At 43.3% G+C, this 14670-nt stretch overlaps 1 protein-coding gene across 1 annotated transcript; it reads right to left on the bottom strand.

The window, feature by feature from the left end:
- Positions 1-299: 299 nt before the first annotated feature.
- DUT (deoxyuridine triphosphatase) lies at positions 300-13255 on the bottom strand. The gene is made up of 7 exons (XM_046010137.1): positions 13032-13255; positions 12367-12502; positions 9555-9646; positions 7791-7835; positions 1076-1150; positions 847-917; positions 300-424 (listed from the first exon to the last, which is right to left on the bottom strand). The coding sequence occupies exons 1-7, from the start codon at positions 13183-13185 to the stop codon at positions 368-370; spliced, it is 630 nt and encodes a 209-aa protein (XP_045866093.1). The 5' UTR covers positions 13186-13255; the 3' UTR covers positions 300-367.
- Positions 13256-14670: the final 1415 nt, after the last annotated feature.

The raw sequence follows: 14670 nt of genomic DNA, 5'->3' as shown, positions 1-14670 counted from the left end.
AACCAGGTGGTGGGTAATAGGGAGGGCACGTATTGCATGGAGCACTGGGTGTTGTGCAAAAACAATGAATACTGTTTTGCTGAAAAAATAAATAAATTAATTAAAATAATAATAATAATAATAAAGTTTGTATTAGGTCACCACAGATTTATACAATAATCAGATGTGTAAAAACATAAGCATGTCAGGTTTTATGGGACCCCCCCCACCAACAGAGGTATCTTTTCCTAATTCCTAAGAGAACCAAACAGTTTTAGAAGCTAAAGCTATTACATTTACAGATGTACAAAACACCAAAACACTTTAAGCAAAAACACTTTATTTTTAAGAAAAAGTATGTTTTCTCATCTTCTATTCTTGGCACAACTTAATTCTTCCCAGTGGAACCAAAACCTCCTGAACCCCTTTCAGTGTCATCTAAAGCCTGAAAAGACATAAAGGTGGTTACCAGGTAGTTCATTTCAGTTCTCCTTCATTCTCTCTAGCTCCTAACCTGTAAGACTTTTATTCTTGCTGTAAGACTTTTATTCTTTCAAAGAGATTACAAAAAGAAATTCAATTTTTTTAAAGCTCCATAAATAAAATATTGGAAAATTTTCAAAAAAGCTAAGAGAAATAGAATTTCAGGGTATACTTAAATGATTTATTACCCAAAGTAATGCCATAAAATAGCTAAAAAAATTTTCACGAAATTCTAAAACTAAGCTTTTAATTTTGCTTTAAATAGGACTATTATATGTGCTATTATTTAGTTACAAACAGCATAGGAAACCCTTGAAATTGTATTTTTCCCTTCACTGAAGAGGTGACATCATTTATTCCCTGCTTGGCTCTTATGATATTTACCTGAACTTCCTCTATTTCTGGATAAAAAATCCGTTCACAAATGAGCTGTGCGATCCGATCTCCCTTTTTGACTTGAAAGGAAATAAGAGTTTATTACTGATATTTTATTAATGCTTTCTCTAATCTTGCCTGTACAGTGAGAATTAGAGGGAGCATGTGTTATACAGACACTCAGACTTCAGAAAATTCATTTTCTGTGCATTTATGTGACTAAATGCATTTAACATACCTTCAAACTTTTCTTTGCCAAAATTAAATAGCACGACACCCACATTTCCTCTATAATCTTCATCTATGACGCCAGCTAAGGAAAAGAAGAGTAACATGAGTGCGGTTTATGCTACCAAAACACTGAGGGTATAGGATTACCTCAAAACCATTCTTATGTAGCTCCGAGATTTTAATCCTCACAAACAAGTAATCTTGCTCTGGAACTAGGTAAAGTCTGAAAACTAAGAAATGAGTCTTACTAAAATGCAAATACATAGAATTTATAGAATGGCCCTAATTTTCCCACCTGTCACCCTTACAGATGGTGTCATTTCCTACTCTAAACTGGGAGTGGTTACTTGGGATCTCAGATGGGTCATCCTCACTCCCAAACTCCTGTGCATCTGCTGCACACCTGCTAAAAAGACCAGAAAAAAATTACAACTTGGGTTTTAAGGGCTTTTCCTGGTAGCTGCTTCCCACTAATATCCAGATTGAAATATGATGGAGTCATAAATAAAAATGTCCAATAGCCTGAAGATCTGCAGTGGAATTACTCAGTGCTGACGCTGTTAAGCCTCAGGCCGGCTAATATCAGAACACTCATTTTATAACAAAAATGGAGGTGAATCCTTCCATTCATATTCCACCTCTCTTTTTAATATGAGCCACCAGCCCTTCTTAGAGCATGAGCTCTCGGAAGACATTTGCACATCAGCCTAGTAATGAGCACACTTTTCCCTAACACCCTGTGTGATCAGGACCTTTTGAGATTACGAACACAGGGACAACAAATCTTTGCAGGACAGGACTTGAGCCAGGGCCCTGCCTTGGCCCAGAGAGGTCCATTTACCAGGCTTGTTAGCATTTAACTTTGAGCCAAGAAGTTAAAATGTTTCCATAAACATAAGCACAGATAACATGTTTCCATAAACATAAGCACAGATAACACAGGTGTAGCAGGCCTTCCCCTTTCCTCCTTCAATACTGATATAATTCACAACTCAGTGGTTCTTAGAATACTCAGAACTGTGGAACTGTGTAACCATCACCACAATCAGTTTGGGGGACCATTTTCATTACCCTGAAATAAAATCCCCTATTAGGAGTCACTTCTCTTCCTCCTCATCCTCCCCACTGCCAACTTCCTTTTATACATGTTCATTCTTTCCCCCAGTTTGTTAAATGGTGGCTAGGACTCATGGGACTCCAATTAAATGTAGCTCCATGTTATAGCTTATTAAAGAGAAAAAAAGAAAAGAAAAAACAATCGGGAATGTACTTCAATGGGTGTCAATGCTGACTGACCAAACTCATAATTATTTGAAGGTCAACTGAAATTTTTTTTTCTTTTTAAAAGAACAAAAGTAAGCATTCCCTTTCAAATTTTCTTATAGGAGGGAAAAGTCCAGCATGGGGTAAAGTACTCAGAAAAACCAACCTTTTAGATTTCTCCAGTGGATTACAGTAGAAGTTTAAATGAATCCTTGTGCTTTATGAATAATTTACTGGGGATAAATGAAATCAAACTGAGCCTTCTTAAAGGTTCCTGACAACACTTTTAAGAGTTTGAATTAAAGATAAAAATACTTATTTTTTTGTCAAAGAGAGAGCACAGGCAGGCGGAACAGCAGGAAGAGGGAGAAGCAGGCTCCCCGATGAACAAGGAGCCCGATCCAGGACCAATCCCCCTGGGATCTTGACTTGAGGTGAAGGCAGCCACCCAGGCGTCCCAAAAGATAAGTAATTTTAAACCGTGAGCAGGAGTAGGTAAGTAGCAGAAAGGCAGCAGAGCTCGTTCATATCATGTCTAGACTGAAGGAAACAGTCTTTTCTTTTCTAGCTGTGCAGAAACAAAACCTTGACCAAGTCAAAGAATCCAGAAAACTGGCATCTTTCCTCACTGCCACTTGACCATTAAATTAGTCCTTAATGTGTAATTGGTAGAACGATGGGACCGGCTGTTTTCTGTATTCTCTATACACAGAAAGTTCTGGCTGTAGAACAACCTGGATGGGATTCAGTGGAGAAACCCCTGCGGAGAACATGCTATTCCCTGCTGGAACAAATGACCCCAGAAGACCACAGAATCTCGGAGCTGGTGATCTCAAGTTCAGGCAAGTACTCATTTGTCTGGAAGGGGCTCAATGAAGACAATGCAGACAGACTTCTGAACTCTTAGTTTCTACTTTGTAAGAAAAACCTTAGATTACGCAAATACTACACATACATATAAAATAAAATAATGTTCCCTACCTTCCCTCGGGTAGCCAATGTTACAGTAATAGATTTTACATATTACTTTCTTGTATATTAGTCAGATGTCAGATGTCCTTGTATTTCAGTGATTTTCAGTCTCATCAAAAAGTTTCCAGAAGGCACTTCCCTGATCAAAGGGTGTGTACATTTAAGATTTTAACGGATATTTCTAGATTACCTTGCAAAAAAGGTATAGCAATTCAAACTTCTATCAGCGATATTTAGGAATGCCCAATTCCAAAGTTCTTACCAGTACCAAATGACAGCAATCTTTTTTTTTAAAGACTTATTTATTTGAGAGAAAGTACACATGTGAGTGGGGGGAGGGGTAAGGGGAGAAGGAGAATCTCAAGCAGACTCTGCTGAGCATGGAGCCAGGAGCCTGACATGCGGCCTGATCTCATGACCTGAGCTGAAACCAAAAGTTGGACGCTTAATCGACTGAGCCACCCAGACACCCCCAATTAAAAAAAATTTGAGTGGCGTCTCGGTGGCTCGTGGGTTAAGCCTCTGTCTTCAGCTCAGGTCATGATCCCAGGGTCCTGGGATAGAGCGCATTGGACTCTGCTCAGCGGAGAACCTATTTCTGCCTCCCCTTCTGCCTGCTTCTCTGCCTACTTGTGATCTCTCTCTTTCTCTGTCAAATAAATTAAATTAAAATCTTTAAAAAAATCAATTGAAAAAAAAAAATTCAAGGCACCTGGGTGACTCAGTTGTTAAGTGTCTACCTTCGGCTCAGGTCTTGATCCCAGGGTCCTGGGATCAAGCCCCACATCAGGCTCCCCACTCGGTGGGAAGCCTGCTTCTCTCTCGCTCTCCCACACACCCTGCTTGTGTACCCTCTCGTCGTGTCTCTCTCTGTCAAATAAATAAAATATTTTTAAAAATTCAATAAAATCTTAAAAAAAATTCTGGCCATTGTGACAAGTGAAAAATGATATCTCATGGCTTTACTTTGCATTTCCCTGATGACTAATGAGGTTAGAATGTTTTTCCTCTGTATGTTTGTTGCACATTTATATGGCCTATTCTGTATTTTATTTATGATTTATTCCCTGATTGCACAATTTCCCTTATCAGTTTGTTTGGGTATTTATATCTTTTACCTATGATCTGCAAGTATTTATGTTTTTACTATATGGCATCTTCTCCCACACAAAAACAATCCCTTTTGGAAAGACCTTTGCTATGTAGCTATCAGGCAGTCTCATCAAATACAAATCTAGCATACCCACGAATCGGGTGTCTTGAATTCCGTAAAGCCAGATATCTACCAAGATTTTATGCTTCGCACATAGAGATGTGAAAACCCTTTTAACTAACTAACTAAAAGAAATGAAGCTGTTCAGGACGCCTGGGTGGCTCAGTGGGTTAAACCGCTGCCTTCGGTTCACGTCATGATCCCAGGGTCCTAGGATCGAGTCCCACATCGGGCTCCTTGCTCAGTGGGAGCCTGCTTCTCTCTTTGCCTCTACCTGCCGCTCTGCCTGCTTGTGTTCTCCCTCTCTCTCTCTATGACAAATAAATAAATCTTTAAAAATAAAAAAAGAAATGAAGCTGTTCAAAGTCAATTAAAATGTATAGCAGAAAAAAAAAATGCATCCTCAATACTTTTTTTTTTTTAGCATGAATGCCCACCACATGAAAAATCCAATTGTTCCAAGTTTATTTATTACTCAGAGGCAATCTGACCTTCAAGAAAAGCCCAAGACATTCTTTTTCTACGTAAGGAACATAAGCATCAGGGATATTTCTCTTCATGAGAAAGCAGAAAGCATTTTGAAGTTATCACTGGAAAAATCATACATTGGAACTGGCAGAGTAATTAACTGACTTCAGGCAAAAGTTTTACTGTGTCAAGACTTTGGCATGTCATTTGTTGGAAACCTTCTTTAGTGAAAACTATCCACACCTACCAGATGTGAATTCTGAACAGAATCCTGCATACTCAACTTTTCCCTTTGACCCTTATTTACAGCCTGGGATTTCTAACAACATCTCTCTTCTGAAGTAAAAACTGTGGCCAACTATGATAAACGTGTGCCTAAGAGACATTTTTTTTTTTTTTTTTTTTTTTTTTTTTTTTTAAAGATTTCATTCATTTATTTGACAGAGAGAGATCACAAGTAGGCAGAGAGGCAGGCAGAGAGAGTGAGAAGGAAGCAGGCTCCCCGCCAAGCAGAGAGCCCGATGCGGGACTCGATCCCAGGATCCCGAGACCATGACCCGAGCCGAAGGCAGCGGCCCAAACCACTGAGCCACCCAGGCGCCCCCTTAAGAGACATTTTTAAGAGACTCTGCGTCCAAGAACACACCACAATGTGATTTTATGAATAATACCACACCAACCACCAGGCAAACTAACTTTCCGTTTCGTTTACATGAATCTTTCAGAAGGTTGTTTTAAACAGAGCAAAAATTAGTTACAAAGTTAGAAAGAAAAAAAAAAGTTGCCACAGTAAAAAAAAGTCTATGAATTCTCTATAAGAAATATAACTTATGGGGCACCTGGGTGGCTCAGTGGGTTAAGCCGCTGCCTTCGGCTCAGGTCATGATCTCAGGGTCCTGGGATCGAGTCCCGTATCGGGCTCTCTGCTCAGCAGGGAGCCTGCTTCCCTCTCTCTCTCTGCCTGCCTCTCTGCCTACTTGTGGTCTCTGTCAAATAAATAAATAAAAATCTTTAATTAAAAAAAAAAAAGAAATATAACTTATAGGGGCACCTGGGTGGCCCAGTGGGTTAAGGCCTCTGCCTTCGGCTCGGGTCATGATCCCGGAGTCCTGGGATCAAGCCCCACATCGGGCTCTCTGCTCCATGGAGAGCCTGCTTCCTCCTCCCTCTCTCTGCCTGCCTCTGTGCCTACGTGTGATCTGTCTGTCAAATAAATAAATTAAAAAATATATATATATAACTTATAGGGTCTAATATATGCCAAGCAGTGTGAGATGTGTTGCATATATTATCACTCAATCCTCCTATCCTTGTGAGGCAGGCACACCAATTTTCATTTCATGAAGAGCAAACTGAGGCTCAGAAAGTACCAACTAGCCAATGAATGACAAAGCTGGGACCCAAGTCTAGTTGCTACTCCAAAGCCCACGTTCCTTTCACAACCCTTTGAAATTTCCTTAAAAATATATGCAATCTCTTATATTCTGAAGTTACAGTCCTAAATTACCATACTTGATGTTATAAAAGTATTTTTGAAAAGCAAGCATAACTGAGCCCAGGCAATTCTCGGAGCCAAGCAGGCTGTTCATCCCTGCTGCGTCAAACCTGGTTCCTTTTCAGTCCCGGATAAAGGACCGCCTTGGGGATCCTGTCTTGCCCCACAGCACCACCTAGTGACACCAAGGGGAGGCTGCAGGGGCAGGCCAGAGACAAGCCTCAGACATGCCTCATTCCTTAATGCCTGCAGCACCAGTTAAGGGCAAGCTAATTTAGGACAGCACCTGGTTGGTGAAAGATGTAGTGAGGGGACACTCAGCATTTAACTGCAGTGTAAAGAACAGAGAGACTAGAATCACGGGTGAAGATCCAGGGTTTACATGTGCGCTTGGGATCCTCTCTAAGCCAGTTCTTTATCCGCTAAAAAGTAGCTCTGTTAAGTATGGAGGGATTTGGAGAATCTAGCATACCCACGAACTGGAGGGCCAAGATACCTAATTAGGTGAGGCACTCTGCTCACTATGATGGGAATACAAGTCAGGACAAAGGTCAGTGAGGTCAGTACTCCAGAAAGGAGATGGAACGCAGTATCAGAAAGGTGAGAATTTCCTGATGGTGAGGGTGGTTAGGCAGCTGATGACAAGAGGGCCAAGCAGGGATGGGGCTCTTCACAAAAGGGGCTCTACAATGAAGTTGTTGACTTTGGGAGATGTGAGTAAGGGCTTTATCATAAGGGAAACAGGAGTCGCTGAGTACTTGCTTGACAAAAAATGTAGATAGGGAAGCATAGTGTTTTCTCTGTATTTTGCCAAATGTGGATAGCTCTCTTATACAGGTACAAAAATTCTTACAAGACTGACCTGCATTTTCTGTAAACTTTTGCTTAAATAATTTAATAGCAATGCTTAAATAATTTAATTATTTAAGCAAAACATGCTTAAAAAAATGATATGAAAGCTTTCCCTACCCTTATAAAACTTACTTTCTTTTAAGAATAGAGTCATTTTTGGACTAAATGCAGATTATCACTAAGCCAGGGCAAAAATCCTATCCACAGGATAATGTCTAGTTAGCCTATTAGTAAAATAAGATGTATTTCACATCATGGTCACTTTAAAATTAGACATAACCAAATAATATCTGAAACTGCATCACGATTGTTTATTATTTCAGAGGTGGAACTTTCTAAAGAGGTAAAAGAACAAAAATCATTTTCTTGTCTTGAATCTGTCATTTGAGTACTACCTGTTAAGCAAAGGCAAAGTAAACACAAACACATATTTACAGAATGAAATTGTAAACATATTACCTCCTACATCGATGAAGTGTTTTGCAGCCAAGCCAGAACGGGGAGCTAAAAAACAAAAACGAAAACAAAAAGGAAGTGGGCCCCTTTGCAGGGGGAGATGCAATACTGGATGTAATTTACACAATTTCAGTATGCCACTCTCAGCTCCTAGGACATCTACCTCTTCATCTTAACTTTAACAGATGGTTCTACCCAAGAATCTATTTATTACACTGTTTTTTAAAGTAGGAAAGAACAGTGTAGAAAAATTCGACAAAGTTTAATTCCAAGGCAGCTTAAATCACTCCCACACGACTTCAGTCCATTGAGGATTCACGATGGCCTGGCGGTGGACCATTGGGGTAGACAGAGAAGTGAGCAACTGGGGACAACCTCGGCCAACGCTTTCAAGCAGTCTGCCACAAAGGGCGGACTGCAGCTGGCAGTGAACAGGGCTGAGGAAGAAGACTTTTGTTTTATGATGGGAGATCTGAACTGACGCAGTCTAGATGGAAAGAGGGCAGAGGAGGAGAGTGGAGAGAGACAGATATAAACTTAACCAATAAGTAGCAGACAGAGCTTAGCCTAGAAACTGGGAATCTTACTCTTAATTCAAATGCCAAATGACGTGTCTGTATAAACAAACGAACCAGAGTAAGATAAAAGGCCTGGTATCAGTCAGGCACATGGTCAAAAACTAAACCTTAAAAATTCAATTCCCATGTTTTTTATTCTTAAAATGAAAACATAAACAAGCGAACTTTGTACCTTACATTTGTTGACTTGAGCATCAAGCCTCTCATTAATTATTCCAGCTTCTAGTTTTCTATTCCAGAATAACTTAAATCAGGCACTTGTCATTAAATGATGCTGCTTCCTGCTTTTCCTTTTATTTCAATTCCATCTCCTCATCTCCACCCCCCAAAATACTCTCAGCCAAATGCTACCAAAAGGAGATAAAGAATGAGCCCATCTCATTTTTCTTTGAAAGGCAGAAGTATGAGCAGTTCTCACACTCATGGTCACAAGACGGTGGTGGTCTAGCCCCTTCCCACCCACAGTTCCATTTGTTCCTTCATGTTTACTCTGAAGCTAGAAAGTGATTATGCAATTTAAGAACATTTTGAACACTCTCTCCAGTGACAGCGACCGGCTCTTCGTTGTCATAGCTCCTCCCACTTTGATGGTACCTGAAGGGTACCTGTGAACCCAACATACCCCATGGGAGAACACCCAAAGGGGGAAAGGCTAAACGGTCTGATGGACTCTGAGCGAAGAGAAGCAAAAGTTTTACTCTCAGGATAAAAGATGCTGTGTGCCATTAGCCCAACCATGCCTCTATTTTCTTCTATTACAAGCATTAGCCATTCTCGTCATCATCTTCACGAAGACGTCTAACTTCAGATGCAGTCTGATCCTTGGAGGGGGAGTTCAGTTAAAAACCACCTGTGTTTTCAGTGTCTCAGTGAGGAGTTGAGAGAAAAACTCCGGGGCCAACGTGAGCCTCCTAAGAGCTCAAGGAATCAGAAAAAAGAGAGGGGGAGGGTTGGGAGGGGTTAGGGGTATGAGTGTGTGCAAAAAAGAGATACGTAACTGAAATGTAGTATTCAAGAGGCTTTATCTGCCATCACAGCTGGCACTTCTTTATTTTAGGATCCATGCCAAACAATATCTCTTCCCTCATTTATGCCCTGAATGAAACTGAGATTAAGGAAGAACTAAGATGAAGGAAGAGATCACAAAGGAAGAGCTTGACAAATAGTTACCATGTCTTAAATCACTTACCTACTCTTCCATAGCACCCAGAAGGAAGAGCTACCTGAATGTCCGTTTTCACAAGGGCCTTCTCCATAGGTGGTAGCGTATAATCATAGGCACTAGGAAAATGAAAGAAAATAACCAGTATTTATTCATAAAACTGTTTTTCCTTTTTCTTCCTTGTGACTAAATATACGAATTGCTTTAAATACATCTCATAAAATAATCACAAAATAATTCATGCAATCTTAAATTTCAATAACCCATCTAAGAGTTCAGTACTCTAAATTTCCAATTCAGATAAAAAAAATTTAGGGGTGCCTGGCTGGCTCAGTTGGTGGAGCGTGTAACTCTGCCTTTCCTGTTTTTTTTTTTTTTTAAAGAGATGGGGAGAGAGGAAGAGAGAGAAGAGAGGACAGAAGGGGGAGAAGGAAAGGGAGAGAATCAACAGAGGGCTCGATCTCACAAACCTGAGATCATGATCTCAGCTGAAATCAAGCGTCAGATGCTTAACCGGCTGAGCCACCCAGGTGCTCCAAGTATGCGACTCTTGATCTCGTGGTTGCGAGCTGGAGCCCCACATTCGGTGTAGAGATCATTTAAAAATAAAAATTTATGAAGAAGGTGGCGGTAGACATTTTCTTTTAGTTGATTCTTAAAATGGTACTACCTTTAGATATAGTCATTCTGGTGAATTTTTTTGGTTTAAGAGGTTATCAACATGTAAGCTTGTTCTCCCCAGAACAAAATTTGTTGGGAAATTGATGTGCATATTAGCAGGGGGTGGCAGAAAGGCAGACTTTTAAAAGATGCATGCTTCACTAACATGATATTAAAAAAAACCAAGGGAGGATGTGCAAATATGGTGGCATGGTAAGATCCTGAACTCACCCACTCCCACAGACACACCAAACCTACAGCTACGTATGGATCATTTCCCTCCGAAAAAGAGCCAAGAAAGAAGGGCAAATACTCGCTAATAACAGCTAACATTTACTAAGCCCTTACTCTGTGCCAGGTACAGTCCAAAATGCTGTATTATAACTCATTTTATTCTCCCAACAATCGTCTAATGATGAGGGAAGCCATGCAGAGGGAAGGGGAAAATGGATGGACAACATGGGGGAAGGGGGAGTAGAGCTTTATTTTATCTGTTCTGCTGGTCTCCGGAGTTAACCAAGCTTACCAAGCCGATACCATGAACCTCACTGCCTGGGGGACAGAGCTGATCACTAAGAGGCGCTGGAGAAGGGCACTACTAAGGACCCCCGATTCTCTAAGATCCACCCAGCAAATGCTGCTACTGTTGCTATGACTGTAGCTCCCTTCAATAGAAATGTGAGATTTTACAATGAGCAGAACTGTGAGTTATTTAGGAGACTTTAATGCAGACTAGTAACCCAGTATTACATTTTCACTTCTTTCATTGGGACTTTCTCTCTTTCAATAGTTAGACTAATTTATTAGAGAGAAGTTATTTCCGTGTCTATTTCGGTAGTCATCTTTGTTCATTAAAAGGATATTTTAAGTATCTTAAATCTAAATCTCTCATATGGCTCACAATGCCCAGACATGGTACTACATCACTCCACTTTTATCCATGAAAACCAAGGGACTGAATACATCCCTTTCAGCTATAACAGACCATACCTCACTTTTCCTTTCCTTTCTTCATTACTTGCCTCACACACTCCTTTCTCCCCTTCTCCTATACCTGTATAACTTAGACCAGTAGTTCTCACATTAGAATTACCTAGGATGCTTTAAAATAAATCCTAAGGATGTAGTCATGTAGTAAACACCCATCCCCCGCCCCCCCCCCCCCCCAGTATCACTGTTCACTTACCTTAATGGCTTCAGTGACCCAGACACAGTAGTTAAGGGTGGAGGGAAGCACTGAACAAACAGTCAAAAATTTTACTACATTCAAACCCTGGGGCAATCAATTCAGCACTTTACAAATACCCTCACCTGTAAAAAGGTTATTAACAACTACTTCAGGACTGCTGCAAGGATTTAAAAAAATCGCACACGTAAAGTTTTCAGTAGAGGTAAAAAGCGCTGAACCAATGGAAGGGTGGTAGCATTACAGACATTCCCAACGCGTTTCATATTCGTACTCTGACATTCCCAGTGCTTGGAGTGAATTTAAACAGGGACATACAGAGAAATTTCACAATTCCTTTAAGGCAGAAGCACCTTTCATTCAGCCTCCCTGGGGGCACCTGGGTGGCTCAGTGGGTTAAGCCTCTGCCTTCGGCTCAGGTCATGATCTCAAGGTCCTGGGATAGAGCCCAGCAGGGAGCCTGCTTCTCCCTCTCTCTCTCTGCCTGCCTCTATGCCTACTTGTGATCTCTCTGTCAAAAAAATTAAAGAAAAAAAAAAAAAAGACGATCTCTCCCTCTCATTCATCCTCCCTGGGTATTTCCACACTCAGCACCTAGACGTCCCCTGTGGCTTTTCTTCCTATTGTGCACTGCATCACCCTCAGGCCACACTTTGAAGCCAAGGTGGGCCTTATTCACCTCTACCTTCCACTTGGAAAGGGTACAATAAATGTTGCAAAACAAATAATGCCTTGGTGGACATTTATATGTAGTTACCATTCTTATGCTAAAGAGGAAAACTAAAAATTTTCAACACTAGAAAAGGACAAAAATCCTACATATATGCAAAAAGGGTTTGTTTCTGTAATCTTTCAGGTGAAGTTTGAAGCTGTGGCAACAGATGCCAAGATTATAAGCCAACGTGACTGAAAGCCCTAGAACTGCAGAACTGGACCTTCTCCGCGTGGGGCAGCGATGGCGCGGGCAGAAGGCGGCCGGGAGTCCCCACTCACCTGTACAAGTCGTAGCCCGCAGCCCGCGCGGACCCCTTGGTCGGGGCGGTGGCGTGCTCTGAGAGCCGGACGAAGCGAAGCCGCATGCTGTCCTCCGCAGGCCGGGGCCGCTTGCTGGGGGAGATGGCGGGTGTCGCTTCAGAGCAGGGCATGGCAGAACAGAACGCGAGAAAGGACAGCAGCAGAGGGGACAGATGGATACAGAATTAGCTTGCACGCCAGAACTTAAATCTCCCGCCAGCAGCTTCCCGCCCTGCCCACCCCTGGACGAGCCCACAATTCTGGCTGAGAGGGGACGCCTGATTCAATTAGGGGTTACAAACCCCTCTGGGAAAGAGGATTTGGGATAGGAAACTACTGCGCCTTCTCAAGCTTTTCCAGCTCAGGGTACAGAGCCAACCCGTGCTTGAACAGCTCCGGAGGCCTCCCGCTCACACTACAGAAAGCAACCACTTCCCCCATCAGGAGGGCCTAATGGACTCGCGCGCGCGCGAAGAGGGGCTGCGCGTCCTTTCAGGGCCCAACCCGGAGGGCTTCCTGGTCCCGGCGGCCCGCTGCCTCCTCCCGCCCTCCTCTCCCGGAGGCCGCGGGGAGGGCCGGCCGGGCGCTGAGACTCCCCACGCGCCCGACGAGGCGTGTCCTTGCAGCCCGGGCCCCGACATTACTGGCGCCGCGGCAACCCCGGCTCCGGCTGCGAGTGCTGGACAGCGGCCGGAAGGGAGGCCCCGCGGCTTCGACTCTCGGCCCGACGCTGTGCGCGTCTTTGAACACTGTAAAGAAATGGTGGCGGAGCGCGGGGCGAGGGCAGAGAGGAGTCATTCCCCCCAGGTTGGGCGCTGGTTGGTCTTCCGCTGCCTTAGGCGCGCGCCGGGTCTGCACCCTATAGACGCGTCCGGATTCGTTTGACCTCGGAAGCAGTAACCGCCGCCGTCTGACGAGGAGCGCACGGAGGCGGCACATCCGCCTTCCTCCGGCCGGCCCCAGGCACGGCGTCTCTGCCTCCCTCCTTCGACCCGCATCTTTTTGGGGCCCGTTTTCCAAAACCTTCCTCGAGGCTCAGAGCCTGGCCTCTGCGCACAGCTGAGTTACCTGGGGCCGCCCCAGTCGCGGCCATGGCTCCTCCCGTTTTAATCTCAGGGAACCGCAAAGCAACGGAACCGCATCACGATGCCCGTGACAGTCGCTGCGCTCAGTGATGCGTCCTAGGCTGCGAGCAAGGCAGCGTGTCCCTTTTCTAAGCACCCGCAGTGCACTTTTACCCTTAAAAGAAGGCGGGGGCATGGTCTGAGGATGATCCCAAGGACAACTCAGGTTGTTAGCGCTGTTTCATATGATCCACAGAAGCGGGTTGGGGCGGGGGGGTGGGTCTCGTGGAGGGGGGCAGTGGCTATGGTTAGTGCGAGATCCTGGAGTAACAGCAGGGATGAGTAAATAACTGCATAGGTAATGGTAAACTGGGTTTTCTAGGATATAAATATGTCCAGTTATTTCCAGAACCGAGGCAAAACTGAACACCAAATATATAATACAGCTTGTCAAAAGCGAACTATAGGACAGTTTTAGAAAAATGGCAACATTAGGGCATTGTTGAGGAATTTTCCAGCCTTTCCTGCTGTGCCTTATGCGCCCCACCTCTGCAGGTTCCTATTGGCTCCTTTTAAATGTTGGGATTCCTCTGGATGAGTTTATGGATTATACTCTATACTACTCTCCCATGCCTTTAAACATCTGCCGCCTGATGGGGCGCCTGGGTGACTACTGTGGTTAAGCATCTGACTTGATCTCTGCTGGGGCCTTGATCTCAAGGTCTTCAGTTCCGTCCTGCCTTATTAAAAAAACAAAACAAAATGAACAAAAAATACTACCACCTGAGGACTCCACTTGCTCGCCTACAGCAACATGATCTGGTCCCTGCTAGTTCTCCAAACTCATCAGAGCCATTATCCTGCTCACCTCTGGCGCTTCTGTCTACAGTGGCTCTCTAACAAGTTTCTGGACGCACTGGGACTTCCCTGCCTGGGAGTCTACACACATCCTTCCTTGGTTTGCACTTGGGTTTTAGCTCATCTCAGGACTAATGCAGTTCAGTTTGTCAGGGAAGGGCCTCACCACCGTGTTCCATCACAATAATCTTTTCTAATCACACCATGTATTACCACAATCTGTACTTCTTTCATTATTTATGTATTTTTCTCATTGTCTATTTGCTCTAGGAAACATAAGCTCCAGGGGGCAGGGATCATGTATGTCTTCACTCACTACTATATCTTGGGGCCTAGCTTACTGCCTGGCTCAGAAGACTGC

The sequence above is a fragment of the Meles meles genome, chromosome 6 (genome assembly GCF_922984935.1).
Source record: "Meles meles chromosome 6, mMelMel3.1 paternal haplotype, whole genome shotgun sequence".
Taxonomy (NCBI): Eukaryota; Metazoa; Chordata; class Mammalia; order Carnivora; family Mustelidae; genus Meles; species Meles meles.
This window is presented reverse-complemented; position numbering and strand designations above follow the sequence as displayed.

Excerpts from the sequence above, each read along its gene's own strand:
- DUT (XM_046010137.1), bottom strand. The coding sequence starts at position 13,185 with ATGACTCCTCTCTGCCCTCGCCCCGCGCTCCGCCACCATTTCTTTACA. Across the intron at positions 9,647-12,366 it reads GCGGGCTACGACTTGTACAG|TGCCTATGATTATACGCTAC; the intron begins GTGAGTGGGGAC and ends TCATTTTCCTAG. Across the intron at positions 918-1,075 it reads TGGCAAAGAAAAGTTTGAAG|TCAAAAAGGGAGATCGGATC; the intron begins GTATGTTAAATG and ends TTTCCTTTCAAG.